A 17,213-nucleotide genomic window follows, 5' to 3' on the forward strand; every position below is an offset into this window, starting at 1 on the left:
AGTCAAGGGCCTGGGTGCGGGTGCTCAGGTCTTTGGAGGGGTGGGGCAACACTCTGTGTCTGTGCGGGAGAGGTGGGTTGGGCTGGGGCACGTGTGCACATGTGTACAGGGCAGGGTTGTGGGGTGGGGTACACAGGGGCAGGTCGGGTGGGGGTCCTTGGAGCATGTTGTGGGGGCTGGGTGACGGGGTTCAGCTGCATGGGATGTGGGGGGAGTTGTAGGTTGCAGGGCAGAGATGACCTTCGTGGGTGTATAATGCATTTCAATGAATGTGTATTTGTTACAATTCATAAAAGAACATTTTTATAATTCTACTGTTAACTATAATTTTATTATTGACTATAGTACCTCATATACAATAGGGTTCACTGTTTGCATTGTACGTTCTATTTTTAAAAACAGTATTTTCTTTAAGATATATACAATCTAAAATTTCCTCTTTTAACCACTTTCATATATATAATTATGTGCTGTTATTTACATTAACAGTGTTGTTTTACCTTCACCACCATCCCTTGCCAAAACTTTACTATCAACCCAAATAGAAACTCTGTACAGTTCAAGCATTAAATCCCTTTTCTCTACCCCTACCCCTGACCCTGGGAACCTATACTCCAGATTCTGAGTCTATGAGCTTGCTTGTTCTAAGTATTTCCTATCAATGAGATCATACAGTATTTATCCCTCTGTATATGGCTTGTTAAACTGAACAAGGTTTATCCACAATCATCCATGTTGCCACATTTTTTTTAATATTAGCCATTCTAGTGGCTATGAAATGGTGTAATATCTCTTTGTGGGTTTACCTTACATTTCCCTAATAGATAGTGATGTTGAGTGTCTTTTCATATGCTTTTTGGTTATTTGCATATCCTCTTTGGAGAAATGCGTATTCAAATCTTTTGCTAATTTTTAAATTGGGTTCTTTGTATTTTTTATTGTTGAGTTCTAGGTTTTCTTGATATTTTCTGGGTATTAACCCATATCAGATATCTGGTTTCTACAGTAGAGGCTCTCTAGCTGAAGATGCAGTTAAAGAGTCTCTCTTCTCCATTAAAAACCTTCACCTGATTGGAATATCTTGTTGTGGGAGACTACTCCTTAGTTGATCACAGATGAAATCAGCCACAGACACAATCAACTGACATGATGATTTTAATCAACCAGCCATGTAATATCCTTGCCACAACGGTCATGCCAGTGCTTGCCTGACTAGACAACTGGGCATAATCATTTGACCAAGTTGACACCAGAACCTAACCATCACAGTTTGTTAGGTATATCATTTATCATATTATTCAATTTCCCTCTTTTGTTTTTGATCCTATCTAGATATTCTATCCATTGATGAGAGTGGTGTATTGAAGTCTCCAACTATTATTGTAGAGGTGTCTGTTTTTCCTTTTAGTTTTCCAGTGTTTGCCTCATATATTTTGGAGGTGATTAGGTACATAAATATTTATGATTGTTATTTCATCCTAGTGGATTGACCCTTTATTAATATGTAATGTCCTTCTTTGTCTCATAATAGTTTTTGGCTAAAGTCTATTTTTTTTTCTGATATTAGTATACTATCCCAGCTCTATTTTGGTTACTATTTGCATGAGTTATTTTTTGTCATCCTTTCAACTTATATGTGTCTTTGGGTCTAAGATGAGTCTTTTGTAAACAATGTGTAGCTTATTCATTCTGCCAATTTGTATCTTTTGACTGGGAGTTTAAGCCATTAACATTTAGTATTATTATTGTAAATGCAGTACTTACTTCAGCTATTTTGTTCTTAGTTTTTATGTGTCTTTTATCTATTTTGTCTCTCTATACTTTTACTGCAACCTCGTCTTCAGTATAGTTGATCTTTTGAAATCTGTTTGATCACCTTTTTACTTCCATTTCTGTATATTTTGGAGTACATTTTTGTGGTTTCCTGGGGGTTTGTATTACACAATCTACATCTATAACCTACTAATTTGAAGAGATGCCAACTTAAATTCACTAGTATACATGTTCTTTGCTCCTATATCCTTCTGTTTCTCCTGTTTATATTGTTTTTGTTCCATATTACCTCTTTATATTTTGTGTCCATTATCAAGGAATATGACTATTTCTTATTCAATTGTATTCTAATTCTTATAAGAAATAAAGAATAGAATTATATATTAAGCATAAAGTACTTTTGGGTTTTGCATTACCCATTTAGCTATCTTAACAGAAGATCTTCACTTCTTTACACTGCTCTAAGTCACTGTCTCCTGTCTTTTCCTTTCAATCTGAAGAACTTCTTTAGCAACTCTTGTAGGGCAGGGCTTTGGATACAAACTCCTTCAGTTTCTGTTTACCTGTGAGTATTTTCAACTCTGCCATTTTTGAAGCACAGTTTTACCATATAAAGAATTTTTGGCTGTCTGATTTTCTCTTTCAGTACCTTAAATATATCATACTACTGCCTTTTTGCCCCCATGGTTTCTTATGAAATTTTAACATTTAGACATATTGAGGATCCCTTTTATGTAATGAATTGCTTTTCACTTGTTGCTTTCAGAATTCTCTTTATCTTTGGTATTTGGCATTCTGATTAGTATGTGTCTCAGAATAGTTCTAATAGGATGCATTTTGTTTGAAGTATGTTGCTCTTCTTGGACATGATATGTCTTTCATAAGAGTTAGAAAAGTTTAATCATTATTTCTTCAAATATTCTCTCTGTCCCTCTTCCCTTCTCTTCTCCTTCTGGGACACCCATGATGCATATGTTCATCTGCTTCATGCTGTCACTCAAGTTCTTGAGACACTGCTCAATTTTTTCCTATTTTTCTCTATCTATTCTTCTAACTGTATAATTTGGATTGTTCTGTCTTCTGGCTCACTGATTCTTTCTTCTTTCTGTTCAAATCTTCTGTTATATGCCTCCAATGTATTTTTAAACATTTTTTTATTGTAAAATATACCATGTATGCAGAAAAGTGATAGATTTCAAAATACATTTTTACACGTAGTTATAGAACAAACTTCAAAGTATGGTATGGGTTACAATTCCACAGTTTCGAGTATTTCCTTCTAGCTGCTTTAATACACTGGAGACTGAAAAGAGATATTAATATAAGGATTCAGTAGTCATACTCATTTGTTAAATACTATCTTCTCTGTTACAACTCTTTCCTCTCATTTGATCCTTCTCTCAATCTTTAGGGATATTGGGGCAATGATCATTCTGACTTCCTCATGTTGAGAAGGGGTGTCGATATAGTGGAGCAAAGGAATGCAACTGGTTGAAACCTCTGGATTTTAGGGCTTCTCTGGCATAGGAACAATACCTTCAATGTATTTTTTTTTAACATGGGTAGGCACAGGGAATCGAACCCGGGTCTCCGGCATGGCAGGCGAGAGTTCTGTCACCGAGCCACCATCACATCACCCCTCCAATGTATTTTTAATCTCTTATTATTGTGTTTTCATCACCATGATATCTGTTATGTTTCTTTTTAAACTTTCTGACTTTCTTTTTGCTCATTGTCTCCTTAATATCCTTTAACTCTATATCCACCATTATTTTATTTCCATCTATATTTTTCTTCATTGCCTTGAAATGATTTAAGAGATTTGTTTGAACTTCTTTGATTAGTTTTCCAAAATCTGTTTCTCCTCTGGAGTTTTAATTTGTTCCCTTGAGTGAGCCATATCTTTCTCTCTTAGTATGGCTTCTAATTGTTTGCTGATGTCTAAGCATGTGATTATTTTGAGGTACTCACTCTGAAGTTCAGCTTCTCCTGCATGCCTATGGTTTTATTGAAGATTGGCTATATATTAACGCTCTTTGATTCTTTTTCCAACTTATACCAGACCTTTTCTCTGGTCTTCCACATCTGATTTATGCCCTTATATGTGATACCACTTTTAAGATTGCCACTTTATGTGTAATTGGCTCCCTTTTCTCTATTCCTTCTCTGGAAATCCTGATCTGTTCTCTTTACTTTTGTGCAGAATTTTCTCCCCAGCTCCTAAGATTTGTTTAATTTCTTTCCTTCACTCAGGCCCCCATTTTATTACACTTTCCAGTTCTGGGGCCTGTCCTGCCTTATAGCAGTTCAGTTTTCCCCTTTTTCCTGTGAGACTTTTTTGCCTCCTATCACTTACCCGTTAGGATATATCACCCTGGTGAGTCAGAATGGGTCAATCCAAACAGGTCAATTTTTTTTTTTCATTTATGTGATCCAGCAACTAGAGACTGGACTGATCATGTGCATGTCTTGCCAACAATTCTGCTGTAGTCTTATTTATTTCCTCGGGACCATTTTGTATGTATGTGCTAGTAAGCCTCATATGTTCTACCCTGGGTCTCTACGGACTTGGGTCCCTGTGCCTGTGTATGCATGGGGTTCTAATTGCTGCTGTTAGTGTCTTTATGATCTGAATCATAGCAGGAGATAACTGGGCCATGCTGTCTATGTGTGACTCTTAAGCTATGCAGGAATAAGTGGGGAGGAGGTGTCTAGACTAGCAGGTCAGGGTTATAGATCTACCTTTTGTTGTTGCTTTCTTAATTTCTTTGATTCAGCTCCAGTCTGTTATCCTCCAGAGTTCCAAGAAGGTGGGATTTTCCTTTTATTGGTTTTTATTCTGAAGGGAGACTTTTCCAGGTTATGTCTTATGTCACCATGTTGATGACATCACCTTATGAATATTTCCATCCTTTCACTTTCAATCTATTTGTGTTTTTAGGTCTAAGGTGAGTCTCTTACAAACAACTTAGAGTTGGATCATGCTTTTTAAATCCATTTTGGCTATCTCTGTCTTTTGAATCAGAAAAGAATTCAATCCATTTACATTCAGAGTAATTAGTGATAAGGCTGGACTTGCTGTCCTTTATTTATTGTAGGTCTCATGCCTTTTTTTTTTCCTCTCACTTCCTCCATTCCAGACTTCTGTTTTGGGATAGTTGATCTTTTGTGGGAAATGATTGATCCACTTCTCATTTCCAATTCTGTATATTTATTTAAATACTTTCTTCATAGTTACAGTAGGGTTTTATTTAATGTCCTCTGTCTATAACAAATTAGGCTGAAATGATAACAACTAATTTTCAATAGTGCAGACAGCCTCAGCTCCTATATCCCTCTGTTCCTCCTCTTTATGTTGTTTTGTCACACATTACTTCTTTATATTTTGCATGCTCATTTCTTGTAGTGAAGGTGATAAACTCTGTCAGCTTTTGTTTATCTGCATATATCTTAAACTTTTCCTCTTTTTTCTTTTTTTTTTTAACATGGGTAGGCACCAGGAATTGAACCCAGGTCTCTGGCATGGCAGGCAAGAATTCTGCCACTGAGCCACCATTGCACCACTCAAACTTTCCCTTATTTTAAAGGGTGGTTTTGCTGGTTATAGAATTCCTGGCTGACAATTCTTCTCTGTTAGTACTTTAAGTGTATTATACCACCTGCCTTCTTGCCTCCATGGTGTCTAACGACAAGTCAGCACTTAATCATATCAAGGACTTCTTACATGTGATTTGTTGTTTACTACTTTCTGATACTCTATCTTTGAAAGTCAACGTTTTGGTTGTGAAATGTCTTGAGGTAGGTCTCTTTGTTTATATTCTGTTTGGAGTTCCTTGAACTATTTGGATGTATATATTCATGACTTTCATCAGTTTTGGGAAGCTTTCAGTCATGATTTCTTCAAATATTCTTTTGCCCCTTTCTCTTTCTCTTCTCCATCTGGGACTCTCATAATGTATTTGGTGGTATGCTTCATGTTTGTCCTACGGGTTCTTAGCCTTTGCTCACTTTCTTTTTTCCCATCTGTTCTTCAAATTAAATTATTTCAATTGTCCTGTTTTCCAGTTTGCTGACTCTTTCTTCTGCTTGTTCAAATGTGCTGTTGAATGCCTCCTTTATATTTTTATTCTCTGTTATTGCATCTTGCATCCACACAATTCTGTTCGGTTCCTTTTCGTTATTTAATATTTTTAATTTTTAATTTTATTCTTGCTTAATGTTCTTGGTTTCCTTTGGTTCTCTGTCTATGCTTTCCTTTAGCTATTCAACTTATTTAGGGGAATTGACTTAACATATATAATTAATTGTACCAACGTCTGTACTTCTGTTTATTTTGTTTCTTTGAATGGTCATCTCTTCTTGTTTATTTGTATGTGTTGTGATCTTTTGTTGAAATCTGGGCATTTACTATTTTGGTGCACTCACTCTGGAAATCAGATTCTCCTCTTATTTAAGGTTATAATGTAGATTGGCTGTGTTTCAATGCTCTTCTTCAAACCTTTGCCCAGTTTAAACTGAACTTATATAACAGATGAAGGTTAACAGGTTTTTCTCAGGTGTCTTTGAGACTATGTCTTGCCCCAGGCATAACTTTCAACATTTGCCCAGCATGTACAACTGTTCCCCTTCAAAGAAAGGAATTCCTCTCCCTATACACTCCTCCCTGATCCCTGGTTTGTGCTCTTTATTATTGTTGCAGTTTTTCTTCCCTGGCAACTGTGGTCAGCTCTGCTCCACTCCCATACTCCAATCTGTATTTTCACTCCTGTGTTTAGAACTGGGTCCACTCTGCAGTTCTGTAGTTCAGATTCCCCTTTCTGCATAACTTTTCTGCCCCAGCCATTTCCAGATTAGAGGACCCAGACCCAAAACCATGAGTTGTCTTCTATCAAGCCAGTTGGGGTCTATGTACAGAGATACCCAATATTTTGCTTATATGCACCAGTACTCAGGCCCCATGGATCCAGGTTGGGAAAGTGCATGGACCATCAACGACCTCTGTGGGTTTATCAGTCTTCAGGGACCCACATTTCAATGTTTCTGGGCTTCTAAGCCACAATTGTGAGTTGCACAAACTATCAAATGGATCCAGGAATACAGGGCACACTGTCAGTGGGTAGTGGTAGCTAGACTGGTAAATTTGTCCAATGTTCACCTGCCATTTTTGGATGTTTTTTCCCCCTCCAATTCAATGTTCATTGAGCTATTCTCTAGTTTCAATCATCTTCTAGTATTTTTAGAAAGATGATTCTGCCCTTTTATTGCTTTTTGAAAGGGAGAACATTCACCAGGAAGTTTTACGCTGTCATCTGGATGATATAATTCTCCTCTTTCTTTTTGAGGTTATTTGATTATTTAGGTTTCCTTTAAAAATCACCCATTTCATCTAAGTTTGCAAATTAATTAGAATAGTTGTGCAAAGAATTATTTCTGAATTCATAGTCATTTCTTATTATTTCTAAATTTGTGTATTTGTGTTACCTTACAAAGCCTTTGAATTCTAATCTCTGCTGTCACTATGAATTTCTTCTTTCTTATTCCTACTATTCTATTTTTGTATATTCCCACAAATTCTCTGATTGTTTCTCCTTATTCTATTCCTTATATGCAGTTGAGGCCCAAATAGCTGTGGTTTTATTCTCTTGTATGCAATAAACACTCTACCAGGAACCATGAGGGAATAGAGAGGGAGGGATAAACTAGTATTGAATTTCAGGAACCTGTGGTCTAATGGGAAGAAATAGGTGAGTACACTTAAAAATATAGGTAGGTCTTGAAACAAAGCTGGTTTGGAAGTATGCCAAATCCTAGAGCCCTTTCATGGAGGGATAACCAAGGATCAGGCTTCCCTCACTCATGACCAAAACTAATAGCAGTGAATCAGGGTCAGGCTGCAGCCTCGAACATAAGGGCATGGCAGAGATCCTCAGGGTCAAGGAGGTGGTGGAGGTAATCAATTCAGAGGCACGGTGCATCAGAGGTAAGGGCTCCAAATTTTAATGAGCCAAAGTGAAAGATGTTGTAGGAGTTGCAGCTTCTCTTGTTGTATCTGCTATCAGGAAAATATGCAGGGTGTTTATTGAACTAACGGTGCCAGCTAGTTACTGGGTCACTTGGATGTGGCAATCAACAGCTCCCATGGCACTTGTATATACTCCTATCCTAGCATTCACAGAACTAAATTGAAATGCTTTGTTTCAGTGTCTCTCAACCTATCAGACTGTGAGCTCCATGAAGTCATGACTTGAGTCTTATTTATCTTTGTATCCCCAATGCCTGAACTATACACATGTACTTTGTATTATTGTGTGTTTAAAAGTGCAGGCTTTGGAGTCAGATAGTTCTGTTTTGTTTGGCTTTACCACTTTCCACTTATGTAATTCATTTATTGTATTTGGGCCTCAGTTTTCTCATCTGTGATAATACCAATCTCTAGGATTTGTTGTGAGGAAAAAGTGAGATGGGATGGAAAGACTTAGCAGTGTGCATTTCACGGAGTAAGCCTTCACTTAGTGGTAGCACTGATTGACATTACATGATTGGGGCTGAAGAAGCATGTTGATCTATTTTAATGAGTTTGGGACCAGGGCTGGGAAGAGTCTTAATAGGAGCAATACTGGTAGTCCTCCAAGTCTCCCTCCCTCTCTTGGCCTCCCTTGGATGATTGCGAGACTGAAAAAATGAGGATAATCTTTAAGCATCTCTCCCTTTGTATAAGGCTTGAAATCATCTTGGCTGGGGGAACATGGATTGAATAGATTCTGGGTGGTGGACATTTATTAATATAAACCTTTTCCAAGTGTAACATATTGCTCTCTGTGCCCAACAAGCTGTTAGTGAGCCTTGTGCCTTTGGAAAGCCATTGCTGGCAGCCTGAATGGGAATCATAGAACAATTAGAGGCTTTGAACACTTTCAGGCTAAGGACTGGGATAAGCATGTTTTGACTCTATGATTTCTCCTGGGGTTTTCCTGATGTGCTGGACTAATTATGAGATGTAATTAGGAAAACCGAGAAGTGGGAAGACTACAGGGAACAGCGTACTTTCCCAAGGACCTGTTTGTGTGTGTGTGTGTGCAGAAAGGGAATAGAAGAGATTGTCTCTTTATTGTGAAGAAGGTACAATGCATAGGGCATTAGAGGAAGGAAAGAATCCTGAGAACATGGCTTTACCCAGAAAAGCCTTGAGACAATTGAAGCCCATTGTTCTTGGTGAAGTTTGAAGTGGTGGACACAGCTTTCTCCTCCTTGTTCTTGAGGGAGGAATGCTATTCTGGGCTACAACTGGGTTCTTGGTCCATTTTTAGCAAAAGTTCAATTTTTGTGTGCCCAAAAGGAACAGTTAAGAACTGGTGTCCTTCTTTGAGAACTCATGCAGAAGAAGAGAAAAACTTTTTCCACTGGGCCAGCCACAGAATCTATCCACTATTGGATGCAGATTTTTCTCATCTGTCTCAGCCTAGACCCTTGGCCCAGATTTGGGCCAGGAGCACATTTCTTTGTGGCTCTGAGAAAAGGTGGCATTTGTAGGGCCATCTGCCTTTTATCTTTACTTCAGAATGGAGAGGGCAGTTCATTTAGACATAGTCTTAATTTTAGCCTTGATGCAGTGGAAATAAGATTACCACACTTGCAACATTGAAAGCCAGTGGTACTGCATACTCTGAGTGTAGTAGATATTTTGAGAAAAAGAGATCCTTGGAGGCTGAATATGGTGGACAAGATGTAAAGTTTTTTTTCCTTTGTCAGCATGGTTTGAATTTCACTGTCACAAGATCATCAAATGCTAATCTGATGTTTCTGCTTTCTCTGTAGGTAACCTGTCTCCATGATTTCTTTGGTGATGATGATGTGTTTATTGCTTGTGGTCCTGAAAAATTTCGCTATGCTCAGGATGACTTTTCTCTGGATGAAAATGGTAAGTAAAACCATTGGATTTTATTGCTTCATTGTTCAACCTGCTTCTATCCCTTAGGATTTCCCTAGAGAACTTCTACGCATGGTCCCTCGAGGGAAAATATTGTTAGCCTTTCTCCCAACATTTTTGGATATGTATGTGGGCCATTAAGTGTAAGGTTGAAGGGTATTTCAGATGCTCAGCCTACAAACTCAATAAAATGCCTCTCCTTCTGCTCCAACATTGACCATATTTCTTGAATAACATATTGTGTCATATGGGCTGGTAGGCACAATAAACTACAGCAAGAAAAATTTAGAAATAAAACTTGGGGATGTTGAACTGATACAGTTTTCTAATCAAAACTTTCCAGCTATTTGGCCCATGATGATGGTTCCATTGTAGAAAGATTTTTCCATTGTATTCCTAATATCCATACCTCTTCTCACCCTGAGGCTTGTTGCTCCATTCCCCCTACTCTGTGATTCAAGATTCTAGAGGGTTGTTAATCTCAGAAAGGAGCTGAACATCTGCCCATCTACCTTTGCTTGAGTCTAAGCTCTAGGTGTAAGTTAATGGCAAATTACCTCACACAGTAATAAGGTTTAGATGTGATCCTAATAGAAAAGTACATTCAGAACATGTTTTCTTATTAAGATGGGTAGGAAAAAAAAGGGAATTTTACTAACATAAACTTTACAAACAACTTAAGTGACCAAACGCCTAAAAGATGTGGTCTTTTTGCTATGTTTCCTTTGAGAAGAGGTAAACTGCTAAAAAAAAAAAAAATAGCTAAACTAATCACAGGCTGTATCCAATTTCCTATACTTGCTACATCTCCAGCTCTGGACAATGATTAGTAACACTCTATATGATTCTTACTCATCCAAAATGGGAGGTGAATCAAAGAAACAAAACAAAAAAAAACTTTCTGCTTAACTCTGCTTCCAAAATAACTATCCAGGGAAAGATACCTTGGTTCAAGAGAGGGGATGAAATTCAGGGTTTCTCTCTCAAGTGAGAAGGCACATGGCAAAAATGGTGAGAGTTTCTCACTCTTTTGGAAAGGCATATGGAGAACATGGCATCATCTGCTAGCTTTCTCTCCTGGCTTCCTGTTTCATGAAGCTCCCCGGGAGGCATTTTCCTTCTTCATCTCCAAAGATCACTGCCTGGTGGACTCTGCTTCTCGTGGCTATGTCATTCTGCTCTGCTGTCTCTGAATCTCCCTTTCTCCAAAATGTTTCCTCTTTTATAGGATTCCAGTAAACTAATCAAGACCCACCCAAACGGGTGGAGACATGCCTCCACCTAATCCAGCCTAACAACCACTCTTGATTAAATCACATCTTCAGGGGAGATGATCTAATTACAGTTTCAAACGTATAATACTGAATAGGGATTAGAAGAAATGGCTGCATTTACAAAATGGGATTAGAATTAAAACATGGCTTTTCTAGGGTACATACATCATTTCAAACCAGCACAGACACCCAAGAAATGTCAACCCACTTCAAAACAGGGGTTAGAGTTACCAACAACTGGATGGAAAAAAATATTACTCACACAGACAAGAGACAAAGCAAAGTTAGCTTCACTAGTGGACATCAGTTCCCCATGGCCAGCAGTCTTGATCTATAGCCAATGCAAGGAGATAATCTACACACACCTAGTATTAGTGTCATAGTGGAGGGACATTGCTTTCTTCCTCCCAGGAGTAGATTTACCAGCGGGGATTGGCTGAGTGCCATAAACGTGCATTCTTTAGCCATACTGTCTTCAGAAAATATTTGTTTACATATGCTCAGGGAAAAAAGGGAAGGAATGTGCCAGTAGGCAATGTGCCATTATCTGCTAAGGATGTGTTTCACCTCAGGGCACCTAAGGAAGGGAATCGGCCTATATCTATCATCCCATTCGAGGAGCCTGGCTAACATAGTCTGAAGCACAAGGTTTATTTACAGGTCACAGGGAAAAGCATCAGTCTGTACATGGACCATCCCCTACCATAGAAATAGCAGTAGACAGGGACTTAGGAGACCTGGCTTCTAGTCCTTGTTCTACTTTCTTGAGTGTGGCCCTAAGCAAAGGTTTAAAGATCTTTGTACTGTCATCAGCAAAATGGGTAATAATAATCCTCTTGATAAATTATCAGTGCCTAGATTTGTCTTTGTAGGGGATGCTGAATGGACTCAGACTGGAACTGGGACAACTAGCAGGGATATTTGCTGAAATTACCTATATACCCATAAGATTTCTATATGTTTGTATACATGGCAGAATCAATACTGGCCTATTTATTCATTAAATCAGCATAAGGGATTATGATAACATGCCTTGAAAACTAAAAGGACTTCTATAAATGCAAGATGGTGGTGGTGATAGTGTTTATATTACATAAAATGACATGATATCCATAAAACGCTGATGACAATGTGTGACATGTCATAGGCAACAAATGGTAGCTCCTTATCCCTCCTTTAAATTATTCATGAATGTTTCATCTGTGTAGCTGTCAGTCTTTCCTCCGAGGAAATTAATTAAGCATTATGTCAACAGGTGTTATACTGAGATATGGTTAGTTTTTTCACAAATGATTGAATTGACTATTGAGTTAACTGTTTGACCTGCTTTTGAATTCCTCCCCTTGTTTTCATAATCCAGGGATTTAAATACCTGGTTTAGACCAGTTGACCTCTGAAAGTTTCCTCCATGTCCTCCTCCCCAGAGCCATTGTTCCTAAAAACAATAGGGACCACTCCTGGGCCATTTGGGTGTTTTGGTTTGTGGTGGTTATTCCAGTTTCTGGAGAACTCTGTTTTCCTCTGACTCTACTAAGCTGCCTGTGTCCTTTTCTCACAGAATGCCGAGTCATGAAGGGGAATCCATCAGTTGCAGCTGGCCCAAAGGCATCCCCAACACCACAGAAGAGTTCAGCCAAGAGTCCTGGCCCTATGCGCCGGAGCAAGTCTCCAGCTGACTCAGGTAACGACCAAGACGGTGAGTACCCTTCTCCTAACTGTGCATGCTGAATTCATTTATGCAGTCAGAGACCCTCTGCATGCAGAGGAGTGAGTTTCTCATGAATGCCACTGTCTGTCCATGATACCAGTTTCATCAATTCTAAGAATACAACAGTCAAACTTATTTGGAATCATGGAGACATAGCCAAAACCTTTATTCTACTCAAACGGATGTAGACCAGAAATCTGGCCTATTTGCCATGCTTGCTATAATGCCTGTTGTCATGGTTGCCATCATTGTCATCATCTTCAACATCATCCACCAAAAATATATTTAATGAAATAAGCAAGTCAAACATAAATTAGAAATAGAAATTCAGAATGAAGAACAAGAATGTAAAAAATGCAACCCAAAATTGTCAGCATAGTTGATGCACTTGAGCTGAAAATTTGACTTTCAACTTCCTAGACACCCAAAAGAAGAAGGGAAACAAGATAAATTGCATGATTCTCACAATAGGAAAAGAAAGCATAGACCAGGTTCTGAAAGGAAGCAAAGAGGTTTGTCATATAGGATTTTATTTAATGGATAGTGAGTCATCTAAATCAGTGCTACTCAAAGTAGTGTGGTTTATGGACTACTGCCAGTCCATGGATTATTTATTATCAGTCTTTGTGAGGAGATTAGGAGCTTGTGTCAAATATAAATCAACTATACCACTGAGAAAATCATTTAGTTTGGCTGATTTTTTTTTTCATAGCAAGATTTTATTGATGAAGGAAGCAGTGTATTGGTTTACATTCTGGCACACACTCTTTTCTTGTCTTGGACCTGCCTTTTGAGTGACACTCATATAAAAGGTAATGTCCATCATTTGACAGCAAATGTTATTGAAAACAAAAGTCAACAGAAGTCCAAATTCAAAAGCTTTGTAGATTCAGGCACAATTTGTGGTCTTCACACTAATATGGTTGAAAAGACTTGCAATTTTTCAGGTTTAATCATGACAATTCTTCAAACATGAGAACTTTGGGGCAGAGCAGAAGAACTATTTATCTCTCCTTCAATCTGGGGTGGCTTGATCAGCCTGAGTCTTTTGTTGACTTTAAATTGCCTGTGCCTAGAAAACGAGACTGTCTGGCCTGCCTCATGCTGCCAGGTGCATGTATATCACAAGGCATCTCTTTATTCTCAAGCAGGAAGAATTATAGTGTGAAAAGACATCCTATGCTTTTCATACTTCCATGTCTTTACACAGTCTGTTCTCTACCCCTGAAATACTATCCATCTACCCCACAACTCTTCTTTGCTTGAAAATGCCTATTCATCTTTCAAGACCTCATGTGGAGACAGTTTTTCTATTCTCTACAATACCATAATATTTTATTCTTGTCTGTGGGGTAATGTTCACTACACTGTGTTGTAAAGTATCTGTTTACCTGCCTATGCCCCCAACAAAATACTGAGCCTCTCAAGAGCAAAGTGTTATATTCATCTTTGTATCCTCAGCACTAAGCATAGTGCTTGATCCCAGTAGATGTTTGTGATGAATAGATGCATAGAAGAACCTAATTCACACATAATGGTGCTGGAGACCTAGTAAGCATTTATGTAACATTTGTTGAAGGAAGAAAAATGCCTGTGCTTGGTTGACATTTTGGTTAAGTGTGCAGAACAGCAAATGAATCCATCTAAGCAAATTCATTTTTTCTGAAACTATAAATATCTGTGTTTTAACACTTGGATTGAGAGTGGTACTGTCTATACAGTTTCTTAGCAAGATCTTGCAAAAAAATTGGACTGTGGAACACTTTGCCAAGATTCATAAAGTCTTAACAGTCCTTTAGCTAATCATTTTTCAGAAATATCACTGGTTATTATGGAACTTTAAAACTGTATTGCTTATATCTTGCTGAATGACAAACTACCTCCAAACAACAAACACATGCTATCTTATGATTTCTTTGGGTCAGGAATTCTGAAGCAGCTTAGCTTGATGGTTTTGGCTTAGGGTCTTTCATTTGGTTGTATTCAGGGTATTGACAGAGGCTGCATTCATCTGAAGGTTCAGCTTGGACTGGAGAATTCTACTTCTAAGATGGTTCACTAATATGGCTGTTTGCAGACTCCTCCCCCAGAGCAAGTGTTTCAATACAGTGTAGTAGGGTAGAGTGTAGGAAGTCTGTGAAGTTGTACAGTCACATTTGATTTATTTTATTCAATAAAAGCAGTTCTAAGTCTAGCCCACACTCAAATGCAGAGGAATTTAGGCTTCACCTATTGAAGGCAGGAGTATAAAAGAATTTGTGGACCAATTTTTAAGCCACCACATAACCCATCAGTTAGAAATTCTCAGGTAGTAGCAGCTTAAGATCATCAGATTCTCTTTACAGACTCGAACCAATTTGACATTATCCATCACACTTGAACCCAACCACCTTGAATTAAATAGTTTGATTCCAAATCATTGATCTCTAGGACACTACCTATAGAATTTTCCTTCTTTTACAAAATATTCACTTCATTAATTCTAAGGTATAAGACAGAGCAGGAATACTTAGTTAAATTTAACAGCATTATAAAAGATCCCAAACCAGAGTTAGGCAGGTGAGATTTGTTCTTATTGCATCAGAACTCTGTCTCCAAAAAGAAGGAATGAGAACATATTCACACCAATAAAATAAACAGTACTATCAATTTGAAGGGGAAAAAGGTTTACTTGGCATATATAAGAACTGCAAATAGTCCCTACTTTCTAGAAGCAAACCATCTAGTGTCTTGTTCTCAATACACAGATAGTGAACAGAAATGAAGCCAGACTCTAGCCTAGACAGCCTTCATTGCAATTTCCAGAAAGTTTGGGCTCATGTCACCTGATGTTTCTAGAGGAACTAAAAGAGTCTCCACATTGTTTCAGTCACAGGGGGTGGAAGGATTCATGTAACATGACCTTACCCACTCCATGACACTTTGTCTAGAGCCCAGTCCCTAGCAGTCACTCAGCCAATATTTCTTAGAGGCAAAGCTGATATCAAGTAAAACAGTACTTTAGTTAAGATGTGTATTTGACATGCTTGTTTTCACCTCTCCACACCCACCTTCAGTCTTCACTCAGGAACCATTACAAGCTGATGGGTCAGGAGGAGTACATGGAATAGAAGAGAGAAAGAAAGAGATCTTTCTAAGAAGGCCAGCTATACCATTTCCTTGAAGTTCATTACCTTCTCTAGGTCTTGGTTTTCTCCTTGGACAAGACAGAATTCACGTGTCTTTGGATGAAAATCATCTTCAATTGTTATCAGTTATTTTCAGTTTATTGAGTTGTAAAGTAGCTCCTGCAAAATCAGAGTCAGAAAACCAGAAAGTTGAACCTAGGCAATACATAGTTTTCCACTAGTACAAAATTTTCTCTACAGTTATTTGAGATATAAGAAAACAGAATATTTTCAAAGAATGGTGACATTTTCCTGAGCTGCTAACAAGGAACATATTCAGGTTAATACACATTTAACCAGGGAATGAGTCATCAAGACAGCAGAGTAAGACTTGCTAGTGTACATTGCTCCTTAATATTAGCAAAACAAAACAAAACAAAAACAAGAAAAAAGGGTAGAATCAACTTCCTCAAAACTGTGAAGACTATTGAGAATAGAAAACAACTCAACAAATGCTGAATTAAGAACCAAAAGCACCCAGAGCAGTAGGAGAGCAATGGGACATATTTACTGGTTTGGACCCCTTCTCCATGTTAGGATCAATGTGGCAGTTTGTGCAAAGATAGCAGTGGCTGGTGCTCATTCAATTAAATGTGGGTCCTGGGAACTGATTGACCCAAAGTGATGGCTAGGCTGCTCACCACATTCAAGTGCAGTTCTGTGAGGCCCAACCAAAATATACTGGGGACAGAAAAGCAGAAAGGAAAGAGAGAGCTAAGAAACAGAGTTGCAGATAGACCCAGAGCTGAAGCTAGAATGAAAAGGCAGACCAGGGAGTGGATGGGTTATGGAACTGAATGCAACTGCCAGGGAGAAAAAACTTTAATAAAAACATAGAACACAGCCCAGGACCCTGCAAGGAGATGCTGGGGAGAGGAACTCCTTTCTTGGAAGGGAAACAGATATACCTTTTGGGGAAAACTTGAAAAGTACTGTGCATACCCAGGGGAAGACATAGGCTCAGAGAGACCTGGAAAAGAACTGAACTATTAGCCACAGTTGTTCTATAGGTTCAGTATAAACAGGGAAAATCTTTGAAGAAGATCCTGAACATAGTTAATCTGCACTAAAACTTGGATAAGTGAGAGAATCTGACTTCCAGAATAAGCACATCAGAATATTCAAATGTCCAAATTTCAACAAAAGTTCACAATGCATACCAAGAAACAGAAATAGATGACCCATTTAAAGGAACAAAATAAAACAATAGGGAAGCACAGACATTCGGACAACTGATCATAGACATTAAGGCAATTCTCCTAAATAAGTTCAATGAACTAAAGAAAACATAGACATAGAACTGAAGGAAATCAAGAAGAAGGTACATGAACAAAAGGAGAAGGTAGAACTTTTACACTGGAAGC

The 17,213-nt window shown here is 38.2% G+C and overlaps 1 protein-coding gene across 2 annotated transcripts in view; it reads left to right on the top strand.

Moving 5' to 3' along the window:
* The window catches only part of DCX (doublecortin), a 137,614-nt gene that overhangs the window by 98,389 nt on the left and 22,012 nt on the right, over positions 1-17,213 (top strand). Inside the window, exons 3-4 of one of the 2 annotated variants that reach the window (XM_077145097.1) lie at positions 9,589-9,691; positions 12,533-12,655. In XM_077145097.1, the coding sequence (XP_077001212.1) occupies positions 9,589-9,691; positions 12,533-12,655 (226 nt within the window). Of the gene's footprint in view, positions 1-9,588; positions 9,692-12,532; positions 12,671-17,213 lie in introns of both variants that reach the window. The other variant, XM_077145096.1, reaches the window with a different exon arrangement.

The sequence above is a fragment of the Tamandua tetradactyla genome, chromosome X (genome assembly GCF_023851605.1).
Source record: "Tamandua tetradactyla isolate mTamTet1 chromosome X, mTamTet1.pri, whole genome shotgun sequence".
Taxonomy (NCBI): domain Eukaryota; kingdom Metazoa; phylum Chordata; class Mammalia; order Pilosa; family Myrmecophagidae; genus Tamandua; species Tamandua tetradactyla.